The sequence below is a fragment of the Canis lupus genome, chromosome 20 (genome assembly GCF_003254725.2).
Source record: "Canis lupus dingo isolate Sandy chromosome 20, ASM325472v2, whole genome shotgun sequence".
In the NCBI taxonomy this organism is placed as follows: Eukaryota; Metazoa; Chordata; class Mammalia; order Carnivora; family Canidae; genus Canis; species Canis lupus.
This window is the reverse complement of record NC_064262.1, coordinates 57,964,977-57,985,819: the sequence shown is the minus strand read 5'-3', so window position 1 is coordinate 57,985,819 and position 20,843 is coordinate 57,964,977. Positions and strand designations below refer to the sequence as shown.

Sequence of the window (20,843 nt, the reverse complement as noted above, 5' to 3'; positions counted from 1 at the left end):
GCACGAGTGGGGGAGGGGCAGGCAGGCTCCGAGGAGCAGGACTCTGGGCTCCGACCTGAGCTGAAGTCAGATGCTTCACTGACTGAGCCACTCGGGGCTTCACAGGGACCTCAGTCTCCCGTGGGTACTGAACAAGCTACCACACACGTCACGGCCCACAACGGCACGCGTGTTACCCTGCGGTCCTGGAGTTCAGAAGTCCAAAATGGAGAGCTACGTCCCCCGGGCCCCAGGAAGACCCCCTGCCCCCCGCCTTCCAGGAGCGCCCCCTCCCCAGCCCCTCCTCCGTCCTCAACGTCAGCAGTGCGGGGTCTCCCCGTCTCTGGGGTTCCCCCCGCCTCCTTCTCGGGGGGACCTGGTGAGGACACCAGGCCCCCGGGAACCCAGGGTCACCCCACCGTGGGGCCTCGACCAGGAGGTGACATGCTGCAGGAGGTGACATGTTCTGGGTCAGGTCCCAGGACCAGGACGGGGACATCCTCGAGGCTATGGCTTCGCTGGTCATCGTGGTATGTCACCTGGTCAGGCAGGAACAGAGGGTGCCCGCGGTGGGTCCACTGGCCGAGGCTCAGCCTCCTCTGGCGCCCTGCCTGGCTTGGCCCGCAGGCCCAGGGGTCACGAGGGGGGGATGGAGGCCAACAGGGCCACAGAGCCCTTCACCCCAGCTGAACCCTGGCCTCACATCTGTCTAACCTCACGCTTGGCACTGGGGTCAGATTCTGCCTGAATGCGGTTCTGCTGCTTTAGAAGCAGGATTCAGGTCCGAGGCCCCCGTGTAGGGCAGGCCGTGGCCGTGTTCAGCAGGCGCTCAGTAACGTCGGCGGATGGAGGCAGCTGCTGTCCGCTCCACCAGGGAGTGACAGGCAGCGCCCCCAAGGCTTGGGGAAGGAACCGTGTTGGCTCTGGGCAGGCCGGATGCATGAGCGTGCTGCGGGGGGGCTCAGTGTCCTCAGCCTGTCGCGCAGGTGACCCCCCGCAGAGGACACAGGTCACAACGTGGCAGGTCTGGGACACGTGCGGAGGACCTTGGCCAGAGCTCAGGGCCAGGGACGGCAGGCTCGGGGAGGGTCTCAGGCCAGGGACCGTCGGCCGCTGCAGCCCCTCGTGGAGATCAGTGCCTCCCGGGCTGAGCCTCAGCAGCCACTAAACCAGGGAGGCAAAAAAAATAAAAAAATAAAAAAATAAAAAATAAACCAGGGAGGCCAGCGTGTCCTCGTGCTTCATGGCCGCAGAAGACACCCAGTGCACCTGGCAAGGCTGGCGGGCCGCTCCACAGGCCCTCCGTGCCCCTTGTACTGACACCCCCCGGGAGGGTCGAGGGCCAGACGAGCCCACCGTGCTCGCGTCTCCTCCAGGCCCAAGATGGAGGAGGGCTTGCACAGCAGATGTGTCTGCTCCCGTGGTCCTGCGGGGCGGACATCCCGGTCAAGGCGGTCAAGGCGCCCCAGGCCGCTCTCCCCAGGAAGCTCCAGGGAAGGCCCTTCCTGCTGCCCCAGCTCCCGGCACCTCTGCCATGCTGCGGGCTCACCGTCTCCGCTGTCGTGCTTTCTCCTCTGTGTCCCACCAGACCCACTGGGTTTAGGGCCACCCTGCTCCAGGATCACCCGGTCCCCATCTTTAACCAAATGACATCTGCAAAGCCCCGGTTTCCTCATGCGGTCCTGTTCTGAGATTCTCGGTGGGCTTGGATGGGTGGGACGCTGGTGCAGGTCCACGGCCCTGCTCGGCGCTGCATGGACACCGGCTGGGTTCCACGAGGAGGGAGCCAGGCCGAGCTGACCTCGCGTGGGCCCAGCAGATGCCAGCTGGTGGCTCTGAGCCTCATCCTCCCAGACGGCCACCCGGCCGGCCCCACACACCCCACTGCTCAGGGAAAGCTGCGGCGCAGGGGAGCTGAGCCCCTGGGGCCAGCCAAGCCGGAGAGCTTCCACACGGGGTGCTGGGCGCCCCCAGCTGCGGGGGAACCAGTGGCGCCAAGTGCCCCACATTTCTGAGGACACCTCACCACTGCCAGGCTGCCGCCGGCCCCAGCCTCAGATCCCACCCAGGCCCTTCCCACACCTCTGTGGCACCTGGTTTTCAGGGCCCGCCGTGAGGCACACTTGCCGGAGTTGCTCCACCTCGTTCCCCCCCAAAATGAAATCACACGAATCTCTTCCTTCGGTTCGGCCGGGTTACACTGCCAATGGCGGCCGTTCGGGGACCTCAGCGCCAACGATGGCGTGTGCACCTGACGGAGTGTCGCTCTGGCCAGGCACACGGGCAGCGTGGCGGACCCTTGCTGAGATACCGAGGCCCAGACAGAGCAGGCACGGGGGCCTCTGTCCAGGGCAGGAAGGTGCTGCGGTTTGGGAAAGTGGATCGGGCACTCCCGGAGGCTGCCCCACAACCCACGCCTGGGGCACGAGTGGCAAGCTGACGGGGATGTGGCCCCGCCCCAGGTGGGAGCCGCGGGGACACCAGCCGTTCTCAAGTACAGGCCGCGGCTCCACGGGGCCCAGAGCCTGGCCAGGGCTGCCAGTGCGAGGCAGGGGCCTCCTGGGCCCCAGGGCACCGAGGGGTGGCTGTGGCTCGAGGTCCCTACCTGAGGAAAGTCGCCCGTCTTTGGCAGGAAGCTAGGGGTGGTGGTGGAGGGTCCATAGCTGGTGTCGGCGCAGGGCTGGCTGGCGATGAAGGAGGTGGAGCTCATGAACTGGCTGCGGGAAGACAGGGAAGAGGGGCAGGCGTCGGGACTGAGGGAGCGCTCTGGCACCTGGGGAGCTCAGCTCGGCGGAGAGCCCACGTGCCCGTGACCAGGGCACAGTGCCCCGCAGAGACCCCGAGGCTCCGGCTCCGTGCTGCTGGGCCCTCTCCGCAGGCAGCTCCTGGGCCTGGTGTTGTCTGCGTCTGCTGCCCACCCACCCCCGGCCCAAGCTCCTACTCACTTTGCAAAACCCCTCCTGCCGCTGCCCTCTGCAGGAAAGTGTCCTCCCAGCTCCTTTGCCCCCAAAGTTCTCACCCCCCACACCCCGGTCAGCGTCCCCCTCCACCCCCGGCCAGAGGGCACCCACAGAGCTCTTCTCCCTTCTTCCTGGCGGGCTCTTCCTGAGACAGGCCACAGCTGGTCAGTCTCAGGGGCCTCCATGTGGCCAGAGCCTGGCCCACGACCCCCTCCGCAGGATGCTGAAGCCCTTCGCTGGCCGTGAGCTCTATTCTTGTTTAACCAGTGACCACAGAACCTAGAAAGCCCTTGAGGGTATGGCCACGGAGCGGGGCGTGCTGGAGCGTGTCGGGCCCTGGAAGCCACAGGAACTTACTGGCTTTCGCTGGAGAAGGCTGGGTACGGCGTGGGCGAGAAGGGACTCCACCAGGAGCAGTGCAGCATGGTGTTCTGAAACAGAGCGAGTGTCAGGAGCGGCCCTGCTACCCCTGCCCGGGGAGCTTCACCCAGGGGTCCCCCATCTGGGTCGTCCGGGAGGGCTGCACAGCTCCATGCGTCCATCTGCCCGTCTGCACGGGAACCCACCCAGTGCAGCACAGCACAGCAAAGACGAAGGAACCTCTCGGGGTGTGTGAGGGGCTCTGAAGGCAGGGCTGGGACTGGGGCAAGCAGCACGAGGCCCAAGGGACGTCTGTGTGGCAGAGGGCTTGTCAGGGGGCTCCCACCAGCCCCTCCCAGGGGCCTGGCCTTCTCAGAGCTCCCTCAGGCCAAGCCTGTGTGGCCCAAGGCTGCAGCACAGGTGGGGGTTCTGGGGAGCCTGCTTTGAGAAGCATTCAGTGGATGGCTGGAAGGAGAGCCTGAGGTCCGCGGGGGCTTGGGGGGACCCTGCACTGGGCTTTGACAGGACCAGCTTCGGGGAGGACGGTGGACACTCGTGGCCCCCGGACGAAACAGGTGGGTTGTCCCACCCTGACACACAGGCCTGCACACAGCGTGGCCTGTGTGGGATCACGTCAGGGCGGTCCCTGCCCGCCGCTGGGGAGAGGCCTGATGGCTACAGTCGCTGTCCCCACAGGGACGGGGGACCAGCGGGCGTCCTGCGCTCAGTAAGGCCGCCGGAAGCAATCCCCAGCCACCGCTTCCTGTGTCTGCAGGGCTCCGCACACAGAGCTGGCCCGGAACCAGCCCAGATGGCGGGGAGACGAGGAGCCTTCCCGGGCACCTGTGTCTGGAGGAAGGAGCCGGCCCTGACTTCCCACCAGGGTGCACCCCCCACCCCGACCCCACAGGGAGAACCAGGATGCAGGAAGGAGAGAGACACGCCGTCAAGGGGTCCCGCCTGCTGTTCCAGAGTCTGCACAGGCTGTGAAATAACCCTATCGAGACGGAGCGGGACAAACAGCACAGGACCCTCCCCAGCATGAAGGCTGGTGGGATGAACACTTAGGAGAAACCGTGGAAGCCTCTGGAAGGCTCCCCTCTGGGAGAGCAGGCTGAGGTCACCCCAGGGTCCTGGTCTAGGGTCACTTCTCTCCAGCCCCGTTCAAAGAGAAGAATCCAGGGGTGCCCAGCTGGCTCAGTCAGTGGAGCCTATGACTCTTGGTCTGGGGTTTGTAGGTTCGAGCCCCACACTGGGTATGGAGATTACTTTAAAAAAAAAAAAAAAAAAGAAAGAAAAAAGAAAGAAAGGAGAGAACTCCAACTCCAGAGAGGGATGTAAACTTCCCAGGGCCACAGGCACTCCCAGAACATTCTGTGAACTAGCATGAACTGTCCTGAGTGCACACAAGGCACCACGGGCCACTCGGGACCCACAGCAGGCAGAGCCAGCCTTGAGGGGGCTCCCCTGCCTTTCCTGCTGTGCCCAGACCCCCAGGTGTCCTCGGATTGATGCATCGTCCAGGAAGCCAGGTGCTGGCCCCAGCGCGCTCTGCGAGGCTGCCAATCAGGGCCGCCCGAGTCCTCCCCCAAGGGCACACCACACAGCCAATCAGAGCCTTCCTTGGGGTTTTTCCCCGGGGGGCCAGAGGCGTACCTCTGCCTTTCCAGGGCAGGCCCCTGGGACGCGACTGATCTCGAGGTGGGCGCCTGACCCCCACCAGCCAATCCGAGCCTGCCTGGGGAGGTTCCAGGCTTTCCTCCCCTGGGAAGCCACATGCCCTGGGACATTAATCCAGAGCTGCCTGGGCCACGTGTGAGCTGATGTAGGAAGGTGACACTTTTCCTTGGGCAGCAGATGAAATACAGCTGTCAGATAAAATACAAGGTATCTAGCGAAACCGAAATTTCTGACAACAGTAAACAATTACAGTGTAAATACAGTGGGAAACACACTAAAATATCGCTTGTGTTTATGTGAAACTTAAGTTGCATTAAATGTCTCTATTTTTATTGCTAAATCAGGCCACCGTTAGTGACAGTGACAGTCCTGGGGGTCGGTCCCCTCCTGAGCTTGGTTCAGCCCAGCTGGGACAGAGGGGCGGGGAGGAGTCTGACCACACACACATCCGAGGTCAACACGAGCTGGATCGGTGTAGCCTGCTGGGGGCGGGTGCCCTCCTGGTTGGAGTCCTGCGGGGACAGGTTCCGTGTACACCCCGGGGACGGGTGGCCCAGCCTCAGAAGCACCATGGAGAGCGCTCCGCTGAGTTCTGACAGCCGAGGGGCTCCTGGCCAAAGTGGGCTCGGCTCACAGAGGCATCTCCCTTGCATCGGGTACACGTTGCGGCCCCAGGTGCCCCTCCGCGCCACCATCCGGGAGTGCTGGCATCCTAGACACCACCCCGGGCCACCATAACGGTGGCATGATAGGCGCACGGTCCTGTGGAGCTGCCCCAAGCTCGGCGACCCCACCCAGTGCTCTCTCTGATCCAGGAATCTGATTCAGAAGGACACCCCCGGCTTAATCCACTATGGGGGGGGACATACTGGTGCTATTTACAGCAGCAGAAAACTGGAATCACCCCAAAAGCCCAACAATAGGGAAATAATTCAGCAAACCATGGGATGCTGACAAGAGGGAAACATTATAGGAATGACAAGAGCACTCTCTGAGCCTACATAATGGGGTGAGAGCGAGCCCTGGGAACGCACACGTCTACCACCGCAGACCAGGTGGCACGTGGGGAACAGGAAGGCATCAGCCACGACAACGTGGCCGGAAGTCCAGAGGGAGGCGGGGGGGATAGGGAGGGTCAGAGGATGTGTGGCCACGGCTCCCACAGGAAGGGCAGAGAGAGGAGGCACGCCGCGGGGTCTGGGACCCTGGCCAGAGGCACTGGATGCCAGCCACGGCCTGGGATTGGCGTCTTCAGCAGGAACTCATTTTTGCCCTCCCCAGGCGGTTGTGGCCCCTGCTAGTAGTTCGGATTCTGTGCCCATTATGTCAGGTGACAACGCGGGCACACCTGGACACAGGGTGAATTCTGGGCCCACAACTGCTTTCCAACACCCTGATTACAGACCCAGGATGCATCCTGATGGCTCTGGGCACTTCACCCAGAGCTGTGCCTGACCCTAGTGGCCCACTTCCCAGCTCCTCTGAAACCCAAGCGTGATTCTCATGATTCTCGCTCTCTCCTGCCACCTGGCCGCCTCCCAGTCCAAAGCCAGCAGGATGGAGGGGACGGAGGGCCCCGTGGCAGCCGCAGCCATGTGTCCCTTGCTGCTGTGCCCTGGCACCCCTCTTCCTGCCCTCCAGGCAGCTCTAGTCTCCCTGCTGAGAAACAGTTTGCTTTTCTACATCAGAAAGAACCCTGGTTTTGCCCCAGAAGAGGGGGCTCCAGGCCTGACTGGAGCAGAATTCTGGATCTTTCATACATTCCACCATATGAGGAGACCAGGCTGGACCCTACGTGGCTTTGTTACTTATGATACTTCATCACACTCGTCAGAACTTAGGAGCAACTGAGGTGCCGTTCAGTTGTGGATGGACAGACTGCTCCACCCAGACAAGGGAGTGTCATTCAGCCCGGAAAAGAACCGAGCCGCGGAGCCAGACACAGGGAAGCCACACACCCGTGGCTCCAGGTCTAGGACCTTCTGGAAAAGGCGGAGCCGTGGAGGAGGTGGTGACAGGGCCTGTGGTGCCCGGGGTGGGGATGGTGCTTCGGTGGAGCAGGGGGTCTGTAGGGCCGGGGCCTCCTCTGGGCCACGCGGGGACGGTGGCTCGGTGTCTGTGACATTCGTGTGAACCCACAGGGCGTGCAGCAGCGACGGTGAGCCCTGGTCACCCACGGGCTGTGACCGATAATGCCCTGATGCTGGTCGTCAGTTGTTAAGAACTTAGCATGAATGTTGATGCAAAACGTTAACAATGGGGAAAGGAGGGTGTGTGGAAACTTTGTGTTTTATTTTCCTGTAATCCTAACACTGTTTAAGATGTAAACTTTGGAGCCCCCGGTGGCTCAGTCAGTTAAATATCTGACTCTTGATTTCCGCTCAGGTCATGATCTCAGGGTCCTGGGATCGAGTTCTGCCTCGGCCCCGCACTCAGCAGGGAGCCTGCTGGAGACTCTCCCTTCCTCCCCGTCTGGCCCTCTCCCTCCTTCTCTCTCTCAAATAAATAAATAAATAAGTCTGTTAAACTGAAAATAAAAAAAACTTGAGCGTCCCCCTGAGCACCAGTCGTGGCCTTGGCAAAACAAACCTGGTGGCTCACGTTCGAGAAACTCGGTGGCAGCTGAGGCCAGGGGTCCTCCTCTCTCCAATGCTGGGGGCTGGGACATCCCCTCGAGGCCCCAGAAGGGAGGCTGCAGCTGCACCCCCAGGGCGGCGCCCACCCTGGGCCGACCTTGGGGTGGCCAGCACTCACCTGGACACTGGACCCGCACAGCGGGGTCTGCAGGGGGGGTGGGCTGTAGAGGATGCTGCCCGCTGGTGGGGGCTCATGCTGAGGAAAGTCCCCGTCCATGGCGGGCCCCACTGCCAGCATCAGGTGGCTCCACGACCCAGGCCGTGGGGGCGTCTATCTGGGCTTCTTGCTCCTCGGTGGCGGCATCATGACCTGAGGAGACACGGCACACGCCGAGGTCACCCTGTGAGGCCCTACGGGCGTGTGCACACCCCGCAGGGACAAGGGAGAGGGGGTGGGCTTGGGGCGGTGGGCCCGCATCCAGGAGGGAGGGTGTGAGCTGAGGCTGCCCAACACTGCAGGGTGGCCAGGGCGCCTCTGGGTTCCCAGCCTCCTCCCAGGGGCTGTGCTGGGGCAGGGCGGGGGCCTCTAGCTCAAGTCCAGCCTGAACATGCTTGAGCAGACGCTCGGCTGCCAGGACAGGACCTGGGCTCGGCTCCCACCGCCACCTGGTGGCCCCTCCTGGGGACACTGGGCCTGGACTCCTGACCACCAACCCGCCCTGGGCATCAAGTGACACCCAGTGGGGCTCCTGGCCACAGGGAGCGGTACCTGGGGCAGCACGGAGACAGGCTCCGGGGACGGCCCCCAGGATGGTGGCAGGCCTTCCAGAGCGGCTGGGCCACCCCACCCCTGCTGTTCACACGGCCATGTCAGGCTGCCCGGCCCACCCAGTAACAAATAACTCGGGCCCTGGGGGGCCGCTCCTGCCACCCACGGAGAGAGCCACGGGCCCTGCTGTGAGCCGGGACCCTCAGCGGCTCCCACGGGCCTGCCTCCGTGACCCAGTCTTAGGCTGGGAGGCAAAGTCCAACCCTGTCCCTCTGCAGCCAGGCTAGGCTTGCAGGGGGGTCCCAGGGGAGCCAGGGCCAAGCTGAGGCAGGAAGGGGTAAGGACACACAGCGGCCCCGCCGAGAAGCCTCTGGTTCTCCAAAGCGGCCAGGAAGGTGCCGCGGGGCTGACAGCAGATGCACAGGATTTGCCACCCGGTTCCATCTGCCCCCGGCCTGCGCCCTGGACTCCCCTGGGCCCCACCCACCGCTGCTGGGAGCCCAGACCCAAGGCCGGCCGGTGCGCCTCCTCGGGCAGGCAGTGGCTGAGGACATTAATCACACAGGGGGCAGGAAGGGGAGGCAGCTGCCACTCCCGGCCAAGCCCTGGATGAAGAAATCCTCGGGACTTCCAGTAATCACTGTCCGCCGCGGCAGCTTATGCAATCCCTCAGGGGGCGGGGAGGGGCTGCCTCTACCCCAGCTCCGGCCAGAAGAGGGGCCTCCGGGCCGAGCTCCGCTGACCGAGGCGTCTGGGCCCTCGAGCCTTGGCGCTGCCCCGCTGGGCTCCAGGCCTGCACCGCTCCCGCCTGCTGCCAGGACCCCACTTCCACAGTGCCCGTGGGCCCGGCCTGCTCCCGCCTGCGCCTGGGCTCCTGCGGGCCGGGGCCCGGGACAGACTGAGCAGCCCGGAGTGGAAAGTCCTCGGGTGTCCCTTGACAAACACAGCGAATGGTGATTCAGGGTCTCGGCAGTTCCTTTGAAAGATTCTGGGGTCATGCAGACAGAGTCAGAACCCAGCTCAGCCTTCCAACAACCGGATTATTGTCTGACAACTCAGGGCACCGCAGCTGCGCTGAGCCCCAGGATTGCTCAGCAGGAGAACTGGGTTGTTCGGAGGTCCACGGGCAAGGCTGGTCAGGCACTCAGCAGGGACCAAGGCCTCTGCAATCTGGGCCTTGCCACTTAAGTGACCACTGCCTTCACTGAGGCCCCAGAACTCTCCTGGATTTGGGGGATTTCCCAAGGGGGCTCTGTTCCCAGCACCCGGGACAAGAGTCAGGCAGGAATGACCTTTACTCAACAGAGAAAGCTCACATAGCTGACCACAGGTGCTGGCTGGCTTGCCCTTGTCCCTGGGGTCGGATCACCAGCCCCTTCTCTGCAGCAGGTATCCTCCCCCCACCCCCACCCCAGGCAGCCTGGTAAACCCGGTCCATGCCCCGCCCACCACAGCTTCCCTCTCTTGGCAGCCCCGTCCTGGAGCAAAGCTGAACCCCTTCCCACAAACACCGTGCTTCCAGGCTCTGCAGCCACCGAGCCCTGGGCTGCCCCCTTAGAAAGCACCATCCAGAGGCCAGAGGCCAAGGAGCATGGGGGTCTACTACGGGCAGCTTCCCAGGAACCCCAGGAGAAATGAAAACATTTGTCCACACGAAACCTGTATGCACATGTTCACAGCAGCATGAGTCACAAGAGCCAGCGAATGGAAGGACCTGATGTCCATCAATAGGTGAATGGAGGGCAGCCCGGGTGGCTCAGCCGTTTAGCGCCACCTTCGGCCCAGGGCATGATCCTGGGGTCCCGGGATCAAGTCCTGCATCGGGCTCCCTGCATGGAGCCGGCTTCTCCCTCTGCCTGTGTCTCTGCCTCTCTGTGTCTCTCATGAATAAATAAAATCTTAAAAAAAAAAATAGGTGAATGGATAAATACAACATGGTCTATCCACGCACGGGCACGAACAGGAGGTGCCCACATGCCGCCTGGGGACAGATCCCGAGCCCCGGACACTCAGGGAGGGAACCAGACACGGGAGGCCCCACAGGGTGTGAGTACACGTGCGTGACATGTGCAGGACAGCCTCGCCCGCAGATAGGGAGGGGGCTGTGGGGGCTGGAGGGGTGACGGCTGGGGTGGTGGGGTTGTTGGGGTGATGGAATATTCCTGAACTAGATAGTGGTGATGTCTGTATAACGTTAGGAATATAGGAGGGGCACCTGGGGGGCTCAGTGGTTGAGCATCTGCCTTCGGCTCAGGGCGTGACCCCAGGGTCCTGGAATCGAGTCCCCCATCGGGCTCCCTGTGGGGAGCCTGCTTCTCCCTCTGCCTGTGTCTCTGCCTCTCTCTGTGTCTCTCAGGAATAAAAAAAAAAAAGTCTTTTTAAAAAATTAGGAATACAGAAAAAACACTGAATTGTATGGTTTGAAAGAGCGAATCTTACGTTGAATTAATTTCACCCCATGCTCCCCACCACCCCATGCCCTCGGAGGCCACCCTACAGTCCCCCGTTCCTTCAACACCCAGGTTCAATGTCACTCTCGCCACCGCAGAGCCTCCACAGCCTCAAGCTTCCTGTTCCCCAACCCCCCAAGTCACTGGGGCAGCCCCCAAACACAGCCCTCCTTCCATCTACCCTCAGGACTCCCTGTCCCAGCCCCAAACCTTCTGGCCTCGGCTGACCCCTCTCATCTCCCACTCCATGGTGCTGCCCGGGAGCCCTGCTCCTGAGCCCCCAAACATGAATGTCACTGGGCAGTCCAGCCGCCTTGGGTCCAAGCCCAGTGGGTGCCAGGTGGGGTCTCGGGGCACAGAGGGACGTAACAAGACCGCACCCAGCTGGGTCAGAGCTCAGCACCCATGCAGTGGGCCCAGTGTGTATTTTTAGAACATCCCATGACAGGTGAAGCGTGGGTGCTCACAGGCCTGCACTTCACAATCGTGGTTTATGTTCACAGAATTTCCTTCCGAGATCAGGTTTTCAAATGAGTCATTGTAAAAGAAAAAGACCAAGGAATCAGCGGCCCAGACAAGACAAATGGGCAGTGCAACGTGGGCAGAGGCCGAGGCCTGGGAGAGCCTGACCCGCAGCCTGACCCCCTGGCCCCCAGCCTCTCCGCTGACCCCCTCAGCCCTGTCACCCCAGCTCTGCTGGCTCAGCCCCCCAGACTCTAAGCAGACCGTCCCGACCCCGCCTGGGGGTGCCCAGACCCCGCTGGCCGCCTGGACTGCCCACCCACCGCGGCTCGTTGCCCCATCTGCACCCTGCCAGGCTGGGATGAGGCCGCCCCTGGGACTGCGTCTCGGGGCACGGGGCCTTGCTGGCCCCCCACTGGGCACACCATGGCAGCCTCTCTGGCCACCTTTCCACTCGGCTGAGTGAAGGTCCTGGGATCCCAGGGTGGGGCGGGGGGGGGGAGGCGGGGGGGGGGCAGAGACCCTGGTAAAATAGGAGGCCTGATCTTGGGGCCCCACCCTGGCCAAGCAGGACCATCTGGGGAGGGTCCGCACATCCCCGCGGGCAGGGAGCCACCGGTCAGAGCGGCCGGGGCCGTCCCCAGCGCGGTGCCCAGCCAACATGGGCCCTGCCGAGGCCGGCGGCGGGAGAGGCCAGCGGCCCTGACACGGCTCGGTGTGGGGTGAGACCCAGCGGTCGGTCCTGGGGGGCACCAGTCCCGAGCTGAGGTCCTAGCTGGGCTCTGGGCGTGCCTCGGCTCACCCAGGCCTCCGACGGGGCACACGCCCCAGACAGCTCCTCCGGGGGGTGCTGGACCCGAAGACTGAAAGCAAGGGGAGGGAGGAGCTAGGGTCCTGAGGGAGGATGGTGGGGCGTGCTCGTTGCTCCCTCACCGACGGACTACTGAGGCCAGAGCGGCGGGCAAAGCGGCGAAGGGGGGCCGCGGGCCAGACAGGGGACTGAACCCGGCTGGCGGGGGACAAGGGTGGCCTTGGAGGAGCGCGGGCCCAGTGGAGGGCGAGCAATGGGGCAGCAGAGCTGTGCGCAGCGGATGGTCCATAAGTTCACGTCCCCTGGGAACCTGCGAACAGGTCCTCACCCGGACACAGGGTCCCTGCAGTTGTAGCAGGCAGGGCGGGCCTGGTGCCAGGACAGACAGAGAGCAGGTGCCCCGTGCCTCTGAGGCAGGGGAGTGAGGTGGCCCCGGGCCCCCAGGAAGGACCCTCCCCAGGAGCCTCGGGAGGCAGCCCGGCCCCGCCACACCTCCACCTCAGGCTTCTGGGCTCCGGCCTGGGAGACAGGAAAGTTCTGTGGCTTAAGGGGCCCAGTGTGAGGCCAGTTGTTAAGGCCACCCCCCAACATTAGGACTGGAAGGAGAAGCAAACCCCAGCTGGAGCCCTCCCCCGCCTAGTCCAAATCCCTGTGACCCCTGGGGGCCGGGAGCTCTGCTGAGGGGAGCTCCGGGGAGGCTGGCACCAAGCATGTGACCTCACATTTCTAGAGTTCCCAGGAGGCATCTGAACACAGCAGCTCTGGGATGCCAAAGACGGGCAGGGGCCTAGGCCCCGTGCACAGGCCAGGCCGGGCAGGAAGGGGAGCCCCCCCGCCCAGGCCCACCCAGAGTCCCCACTGGAGAGCACAGCATCCAAGGGCTGAACTTCCGGTTCTGTTACCAAGCAGTGAAGGTGACCTGTATAGGACCCCACAGGCCCCTGCAGGCCCGTCCCCCAGGAGCACTGCCCCAACTGATGGGGCTCCCACAAAACCTCCCGTCCTGCTGGGTCAGAAAGAGAGGGCGTGCCGGGGATGGGCACGAGGAGGAGGCCCCAACAGCGAAGGGTTTGGCACAGGCGGCGGCCACGCTGGGCTGGGCTGGGCAGGGCCCCCCTACATCTCTTCCATCCCAGACCACCTCAGCCCTGGCCTGGCGCGGCCAACACCCAGCTGAGGGCAAGACCAGGGAGCTGAGAGTGAACGGAGGTGCCCCGGTAGGAGGACCAGCACGCGGCCCGTTACCCCAGCCTGAACCCCGAGAGCAGAATCAGCAGAGCTAGACCACGTGGGGGACACACACAGGACCCGCGGGCCACCCCAGGAGCTGAGGGCAGGGACGTGCACGTGCCGAAGGACAGACCCAGGCCCTGCAAAGTGTGAAAGGCCAGCCCTGCAGGAGAACCTGCATCTGGGGAAGCAGAACGGGTCTCAGGTGGTACGACCGGGGAAGTGGTGTTGCCCCCCAGGAAAACACGGAGCGCGTGGAGCTGGCTTCCGGAGATCGGGGGTCACCGGTGGCTCGCTGTCCGCTCCGCAGTCAGCACGTCTGCTGGCCATGGGCCCACAGACCCCTCTGCCCGTCAGGGGGACCGGCTGCCCCAGAGCGGCCGCTGTGACAGCCCCACGAAGGGCACAGCAGGTGATGCCCCGAGCCCGTCAGTGGGGCCGACGCAACTTAGGTGATTCCTAAAGCAACTTAGGGACAGCCAGCCGGAGCGGGCCACGCCGGAGTTCACGAGGACCGGCCAGCGGCGCGCAGCCCGCGGGGTGGGCAGCTTCGGGGGCACACAGCCCTTGGCACCCCCACGAAGAGCCCTGAGCACGGGGCCTCCTCGTCATGGCTGAGAACATCAGAGCCTGGGCCTCGGGGGCACCCCGGGTGCCCCCATTTCCGGGCCGGGTCAGCCTTGCCAGGGAGGGCCGAACGGCTTCCCAGGGGGCGGTACCCACCGCCTGCCCAGCGGCGGGACGGCGCTCCGGCTGCTGCGCCCGCCAGCCCCCACCCGGGGGTGGCCGACCTCCACACCTCGATCCGCACCGGCACTTCCTACGGGCGCCGAGCACCTTCCACGTGGCTTCTTCTGGGAAGTGTCTACTCAGGTCTTCTGTTTACTCGCGGTTTTTAAAAGGCTCTATATACACTGAGCTTGTGGTCTCCCGTGACACCCACGTCTTCTCCCCGTGAGCAGGTATTAGGCCAAATCCCGCTGGCCCCAGACTTCCTGGTCCTCGGACTCCGATGTGCCCCACTCTGTCCCCCCTGGTGCTTGCTTCAGCCTGGCGGGCGTGCCAAGTGTCTCTCCCGAGCCCCCCAGAGAGCCCTGAGCAGGACACAGCAGCGCCAGGCGAGTGGCCTGACCGGTCAGCACCCCCGCAGCCTCCTTCGGTCCAGTCTGGTGCCAAGAACATCACGAGGGACCTCTGCCCAAACCCCAAGAGGCGCTGGTGTCCTGCAGGAAGACTCCTCCCGGCTCTGGCTGGCCTTGGGCACAGCCCCCGAGCCGCGCAGTCTCACGCGCCCCATCCCCAGCAAACGCCAGCAGGGGGCTGGGCCCTGTGCCGCCTCCGGAAAGAGGGCAGAGGCCCCCCAAATCACAGTAGCAGGAGCCCCAAGAGCTCCATCTCTGTTTCTCCCGTGGCAGGCGGCACCCCAGGCCTGCCTCGTGTCCCACAGGCCAGCAGTCGGGCGGGCTTGCCACCCTCGCCCGGGGCCCCCCGAGCCTGGGCTGCGTGCGGGGCCTCTGCGGAGATCTGCCTCCCAGCGCACGCGGCTGTCAGCAGGACAGAAGGCCCGTGTCCCCGCCACTGGCAGCGGCACACAGAGGCCCACTCGAGCCTCGAGTCTCTCGCTCCCCTTTGGCCTCCGTTGGACAAAGTTCTCTGCCTTTGAGAACCGCGTGAGGACGCTGGGCCCCGGGGAGTCCGGGGTCACCGCCCTCTCGGGGGCCTTGAGCGACCTGGCCTCTGGGGCCACCGCTGAGCTGACCGCGGAGCTCAGGTGGCGCGTAGCCCCTAGGTGGACCGGTGGCCCAGCCTCCCTCACACTAACAGGTTCTGGGGACAGACACCCCAGCACGCCCTGGGGGGCCGGCCAGGCGGGGGAGCCAGCTGGGCGCGCCCAGGGCTTCCAGGGGGGCTGCTTCTTCGGGAGGAGCGGGTCTCGGCTCGGGGGTGCAGCCCTGATTCCTCCGGCCGCCGGCCCTCAGGTCCACCTCCCGAACGCGGCGCCTTGCTCCAGGTCCCCGCAACGCCGCCCCCCCGCCCTCGGGGCAACCTGGACCCTTTGCCAAGGCTGTTCCCAACAGCCCTGCCAGCGACCCGGGGCCCCGTCTCTCCGAGCCCCAACCTCAAAACCGTGGGCCGAGTTCCTGGGCGGCCGGAATCTGACGGAAACCCCCTGAGAATGGCCATGGGCAGCTCACGTTCACCTGAACGACGCCGGGGGAGGCTCCGATGCCCTGCGCTATGGCGGTGCCCGGCTCAGAACTGCGCTGCGACCCGGCAGGGGAGGGAGGGGTCCCACACGGCCACGTCACAGCTCCCAGGGCCAGTGGCCAAGGAGGACGTTCCAGGCACCCTGAAGCCGCCCCACTGAGCCCCTGGTGCCCTGCTGAGCTCCAGCCCCACGTGGACCCCGCGCAAACCAGCCACAGACAGATCGGGACGCCCGCGGCGCCCCAGTCAGAGACGAGGGTTTGAGCGGGCCAGCGCACTGCACCTTGCCACCGCCACACCTGACACTGGCACCTGCGGCCGCTGGGAGGGTGAGGGCAGCCTTTCCTTAATCTACGTCACGGACGGAGGAAGATGCGTTCTTGCTCTGGCTAGACTCCAGGCTGCAGGTTGGGGGCGGGGTACCAGCCACTCCTGGCACCCCTGGGCCACCCCTGGGGCAGGGAGTTCTGCCCCACCTGGTGAGTCAGTGCCATAAAAGTTTACTGCCCGCTGCAGACCTGCGGCCGGACCCACTCCCTTCCTCCTGGCAGCCCAGAATCCTACGTCAGTGGCCTCTGACCCTCTGGGCTGGGGCTCCAAGAGAACAGGAGCGACCTGCCTTCCAGAATGCGGCACACGCGGCTCTTGAGATGCACAGGCCTGGGAACAAAGGCGAGGAAGGCCTCTTTCAGTTTCACTCAGGCACCTGTTCCTAAGGTGACAAAGGCCGATCCTGACGGACAACCCGGGCGCCTACTCTCAATGCCACCGCACAAGGAAGGACACGGCATCCACAGCACTTAGCGCAGGGAGCAAGTTCTGGAAGGCACGGGAGCCTTGGCAACGGTGTGCCCAGGGTGGCAGCAGGGGAGGACACCGTCCTCGTGAATGGTGGTGGTGCCCCTGCTGCAGGGCTCTGGGGGCCTGCAGGTACCAGCGTGTGGGGCTGCCGCAGACACACAGGCAGACCAGGAGCCCCGGGGAGGTCGGGACACCCAAAACTGCCCCCATCGCACAGCAGGGCCCAGTTAAGTGCCTTTCCCTGCCAGGCACCTTGTTGGCTTTCCCACGTCCCTGCCCGCCCTCCTGTGGACAGCATGGGAGCAGGGCACTCCTGCAGCTGACCGAGGAGCTACAGCACATGGAAGACCCGAGCTGGGACCGCTCGGCACCAAGTCACGGGAGTCACCTGGCCTCATGGGGGTGGGGGCACGGCAGCCAGGGCACTCCGCAGGAGAGCCATTCCCGTCTCCTCCAGGGCCCAGGCTCTAGGGAGGAGCTCCCCCGGGGCCTCCCACCCAGGGCACCCAACACCCGAAGTCCAACTGCCCCCAAGACTACTTGGTACACGACACAGATGTCCACCCAGGGCAGACCTGGCGCTTGGCGAGGGGCTCCCAGCCTCAGTACGGCGGGGAGGAGGCACTTTCTCTGTCCTCCTCATGGGGCCCGAGGACGCCTGGCAAACCGACCAGTGCCCGCGTGAGCTGCTGCAGGGTGCCGTGCTTGGGGCCCGCTCCCCGACCCCTGCCCACCCCCGGTCACAGCACATGGCCATCTGACGGGCAAGCACAGGCCCTGCTTTTCTTGATAAACATTTTGTTTTGTGGAGGCACAACTCACAAACCATATACTTTGTGCATTTAGAGTATACAACTCCATGGTTTTCACATGTTCAGAGTCGTGCAACCATCATCTCTAGCTAGTGCCAGAACATCAGCCCAAAAGAAACCCTGTCCCCATCAGCTGTCACTCCCCTGCTCCGAGCCCCCTCCCCATCCATGGAGGAGCCCGTCCTGGACGTGTCACATGCGTGGACTCACACCCCGAGGGGCCTCCTGTGTCTGGTGCCCTCCCCGAGCGTCGGGTTTTGAGGTCTATCCACATGGTAGTACATAAACAAATGATAAGTTTTATCTCTGCCCGCCCCCCCCCCCCCCGGGGCCTGGCAAGCCAGAACAGCAGGCGATGGAGCCTGAGCATCATAAATCAGTTCACCCTCACCCAAGTCACCTGCCTCGCAAGGGAAGCAGGGGACCTGTGGGTCAGCTGTCACCAATGGCAAGAGGATGAAGGAGATTTGCTCAGCAGGATGGGAGAAGGGGCTGATCCCAGGGACAGGGACTGGGGCCCACTGGGGGAGAAGCAAGCCTTGGACACCTGGGCTGCACTCAGGTATGAGCAGGTAAGGAGGAGGCAGCGGGGCCCGGAACGGTCGGGGCAGCCATGCTCCCTGGCTACTGGACTCCGTCTGCCCCCATGGACCCCACAGCCCCCGGCTGTGGGTACAGTGGCTGGAGACACTCCAAGCCTGCGCCTCACAAATCCCACGCCCGTGACGGTGTTCTGCAATGTCCACACACGACACGACATACACATACACCTGAAAGTGTGCAGCGCGTGAGTGTACTCACATGGACACCCTCCTCTGTGGGTGTGCACGCTACACACACGGACACACACCTGTGCTTGCACACACACACTCACATGTCCACGCGTGCACGGTGTTGGCACCACGGGGGCTGCCTCCCCACCCTGCACGCCAGCCTCACGGGGCGTTTACGCTTCGAGGTGACCTCACCCCCACCAGCCGCCCCGCAGCAGCAGCGCAGCACAGCCCAGGACGGGCCGGCAAGCAGATCCCCGCCCCTGCCCAGCAGCCCTACAGGCCTCTTATCCAGGGGAGGCCATCCTGGGAGGGAGGCGGCCCCCGGGGACTGGACACAGTTGCCTCTTTATTCCCGGCCGCGCTCGCTCGGGCAGCGTTTCCGGCCTGGCCCTTGCTGGAGGGGCCTCTGACACTTTGCTAGAACTAAGCCGGGCCAGCCTGAGCTGCTCTCGCCCCAGTGGGAGCCAGGCCTGCAGGGTTTGGGGACCCAGGCTCCGTGTCCCTCCAGGTCAGGCCAGTGACTGAACCAAGGTGACGCGTGCAGCTGGAGGACACCGGCTCCAGCCCACCCCGGCTTCGGGGGCACTGCCGGGCCTGCGCCCCCACGGCCCTCCGGGGGTCTGGGCCCCCTGCCCCTCTGCCAAGACACACACCCCCCAGGCAGGTGCAGCCTGCTCAGGGGTTCAGCGCTACACAGAGGCCCCTCCCCCCGCTGAAATCCCGGGATGCCTGCCCCCGGGTCCCCACCGTCCCCACCACGGCGGCTGCACCAGGTCAGGTCGGCGTCTGGCAGCTGCCAGGCTCCCCGGGGCCTGGCGGCATCGCCACATCCCGTGTGGGGCCCGGGGCGCTCACCCGCCTCGCCTACCCGCCTGCCCGACCCGCCGGGTGCCCAGATGCAGGCTCGGCGTCCTCAGGGCTCCGCCGACGGCTGCCGGAGGGGCCGGGGTCCAGGACACGAGCTGAGCTCCGAGCGGCCGGCGGGCGCCCCGGGGGACTCCGGGAGGCGCGGAGGAAGGACCGCGGGCTGGCCCCGGCCCCAGCTGCCCTGCCGACCGCCGGGCTTCCCACCCCAGCAGGCCCGCCCTGCTCCCGGCGGGGTCGCAGCCGGCCCGGCCGCTCCTTCCCGGCCTGCCCGAGCCCCGCCGAGCCCCGCCGAGCCCCCCGCCCCGGGCCGGCAGGGCCCTGTTCCCCCGACCCCGGCGCGGGCGGGGCGCGCCCTCCGAGAGGCGGAAGTCGGGGAGCCCCGCAGCCCCGGCCGCGCGACCTCCCCCGGCCCGGCCCCGGCCCCGGCCCCGGCCCCCGCGGCCGCGCCCCACCCACACGCCGGGCAGCCCCGCGGGGAGGGGAGGCCGGGCCGCGGCGCCGGGCAGCGAGGGCGGGAGTCGCCGCGGAGCCGGGCCGGGGCGCGCACCGGGCGGGGGCGGGGGCGGGGGTCGGGGGTCGGGGCGGGCGGGGTCAGGGGTCACCCAGGCGGCGTCGGGGTCAGCACGGAGGGTCCCCTTCCTGGGCGGCGGCGGGGGGCCCCCGAAGACGGACGGAAGTACAGGGGGCGCCGCGGGGCGGGGTCAGGGGTCACGCGGGGTCGGGGGTCGGGGGTCGCCAGGAGGGCGGGGATACGCCGCCGCCTCCCTCCGCTCGCGGCCCCGGAACCCCGGCACCCCCGGCCCGGGCGCGCGCTTCCGCGGCGGGCGGGGCCCCAACGGGGCCGGGGAGCGCGGCTCAGGGCCGGGGCGGCGGCGGCGGAGCCGCGGCGAGCGTCGGGCCGGACGCGCCTCACCTCCGACCTGGGTCCGGCCGGGCGCGGAGCCCGCGGCGCCTCCGTCTCCGAGCTTCGCTTCAGCCGCGCTCACTTCCGGGTTTCGGGCGCCATCTTGGGGGCCCCGCTCACTTCCGGTCATGCCGCGGGGCGGGGCCTCCAGGGGGCGGGGCCTCCAGGGGGCGGGGCCCTGCCGCCTTCCTGCGGGGCTGGGACTCGGTGAGTCACGGGTTCGCATCCCGCCCCCGCCCGTTTCTGTTGGGACCCCGGCAGGTGGCTTACCTGCGAGCCTGTTTCTTCCTCTGGCAAACGTGAAGATGGAGTTGAATCCGCCCCACCCCTGCGCTCTCGCACCTGACCTTTCGGCCACCGGGGTCCTCCCGTAACCCCGACCTGAGCTCGAAGCCCCCTCCTCGGATACTCCCTAGAGACCCTCAGAAACGGCCGCCGCGCCAGCGTGCTCTCCCTTAGTTGCCTCTGTCTGCACCCCAGTAGGAGTCTGGGACCTCGGGGACCCCCTAACATGGAGCTCAGCGCGCAGGGCAGTCTGGGGCGCCCCACAAGCCACCCCAAGGGCGAGCAAGGCCTTCTCAGGCAGCCCGGGGACTTGAGATGCTCCCCAGCTGCCCGCCCCCGTTAGGGCGTCCCAGGGCCTGGTGCAAACGAGGCGGGGATTGGCGGCAGTGCCAGGAAGAGGGTGGGACTCGCCTTTGGCACCGACGGCAGGTTTCCTGTGACTTGAACCCCGCACTGCGGAGTGGGCCAGGCCGGTTCGGGCAGATCCAGTCTGGGAGGCACCACCCCTTCCATAGCTGCGTTTTCAGTAGTGAAAGCACTGTCCCCACTTCACCGCCAGCCACAGGCCTCCTGTGCCCCGTTCCAGGCCTCTTTCTGTGTGCTTGCTTGTGTATTTTGTGAACTCTGTGCCTGGCCTTGAGCCGGACAAAGTTGGGGCCTCAGAGGACTCGGCGCTCAGGCCCGCCCCCCCGGAAGCTCCCAGTCTAGGCAAGACAGAGCCAGGACCAGATATTCCCATCTGCCCAATCAAGCCTGGGGCCCAGGGAGGGGTGACATCTCTGCCTAGTGAATTCCAGAGGAGGAGGGTATTGAAGCTGGGGCTTTGAAGTTCAAGTAGGAGTTTGCCAGATAGACGAGCGTAGGAAGGGCCGTCTGGACAAATATGAGCTGTTCACTAACATGTAAAGGTCCA

At 65.5% G+C, this 20,843-nt stretch overlaps 1 protein-coding gene across 1 annotated transcript in view; it reads right to left on the bottom strand.

The window, feature by feature from the left end:
- Positions 1 to 19,807, bottom strand: part of SBNO2 (strawberry notch homolog 2) — a 45,199-nt gene extending 25,392 nt beyond the window's left edge. The window contains 4 exon segments of the mRNA XM_025456674.3: positions 2,585 to 2,696; positions 3,297 to 3,370; positions 7,734 to 7,925; positions 19,655 to 19,807. Of these exon segments, the coding sequence (XP_025312459.3) occupies positions 2,585 to 2,696; positions 3,297 to 3,370; positions 7,734 to 7,853 (306 nt within the window). The 5' untranslated portion in view covers positions 7,854 to 7,925; positions 19,655 to 19,807.
- Between the last annotated feature and the right edge of the window lie 1,036 nt (positions 19,808 to 20,843).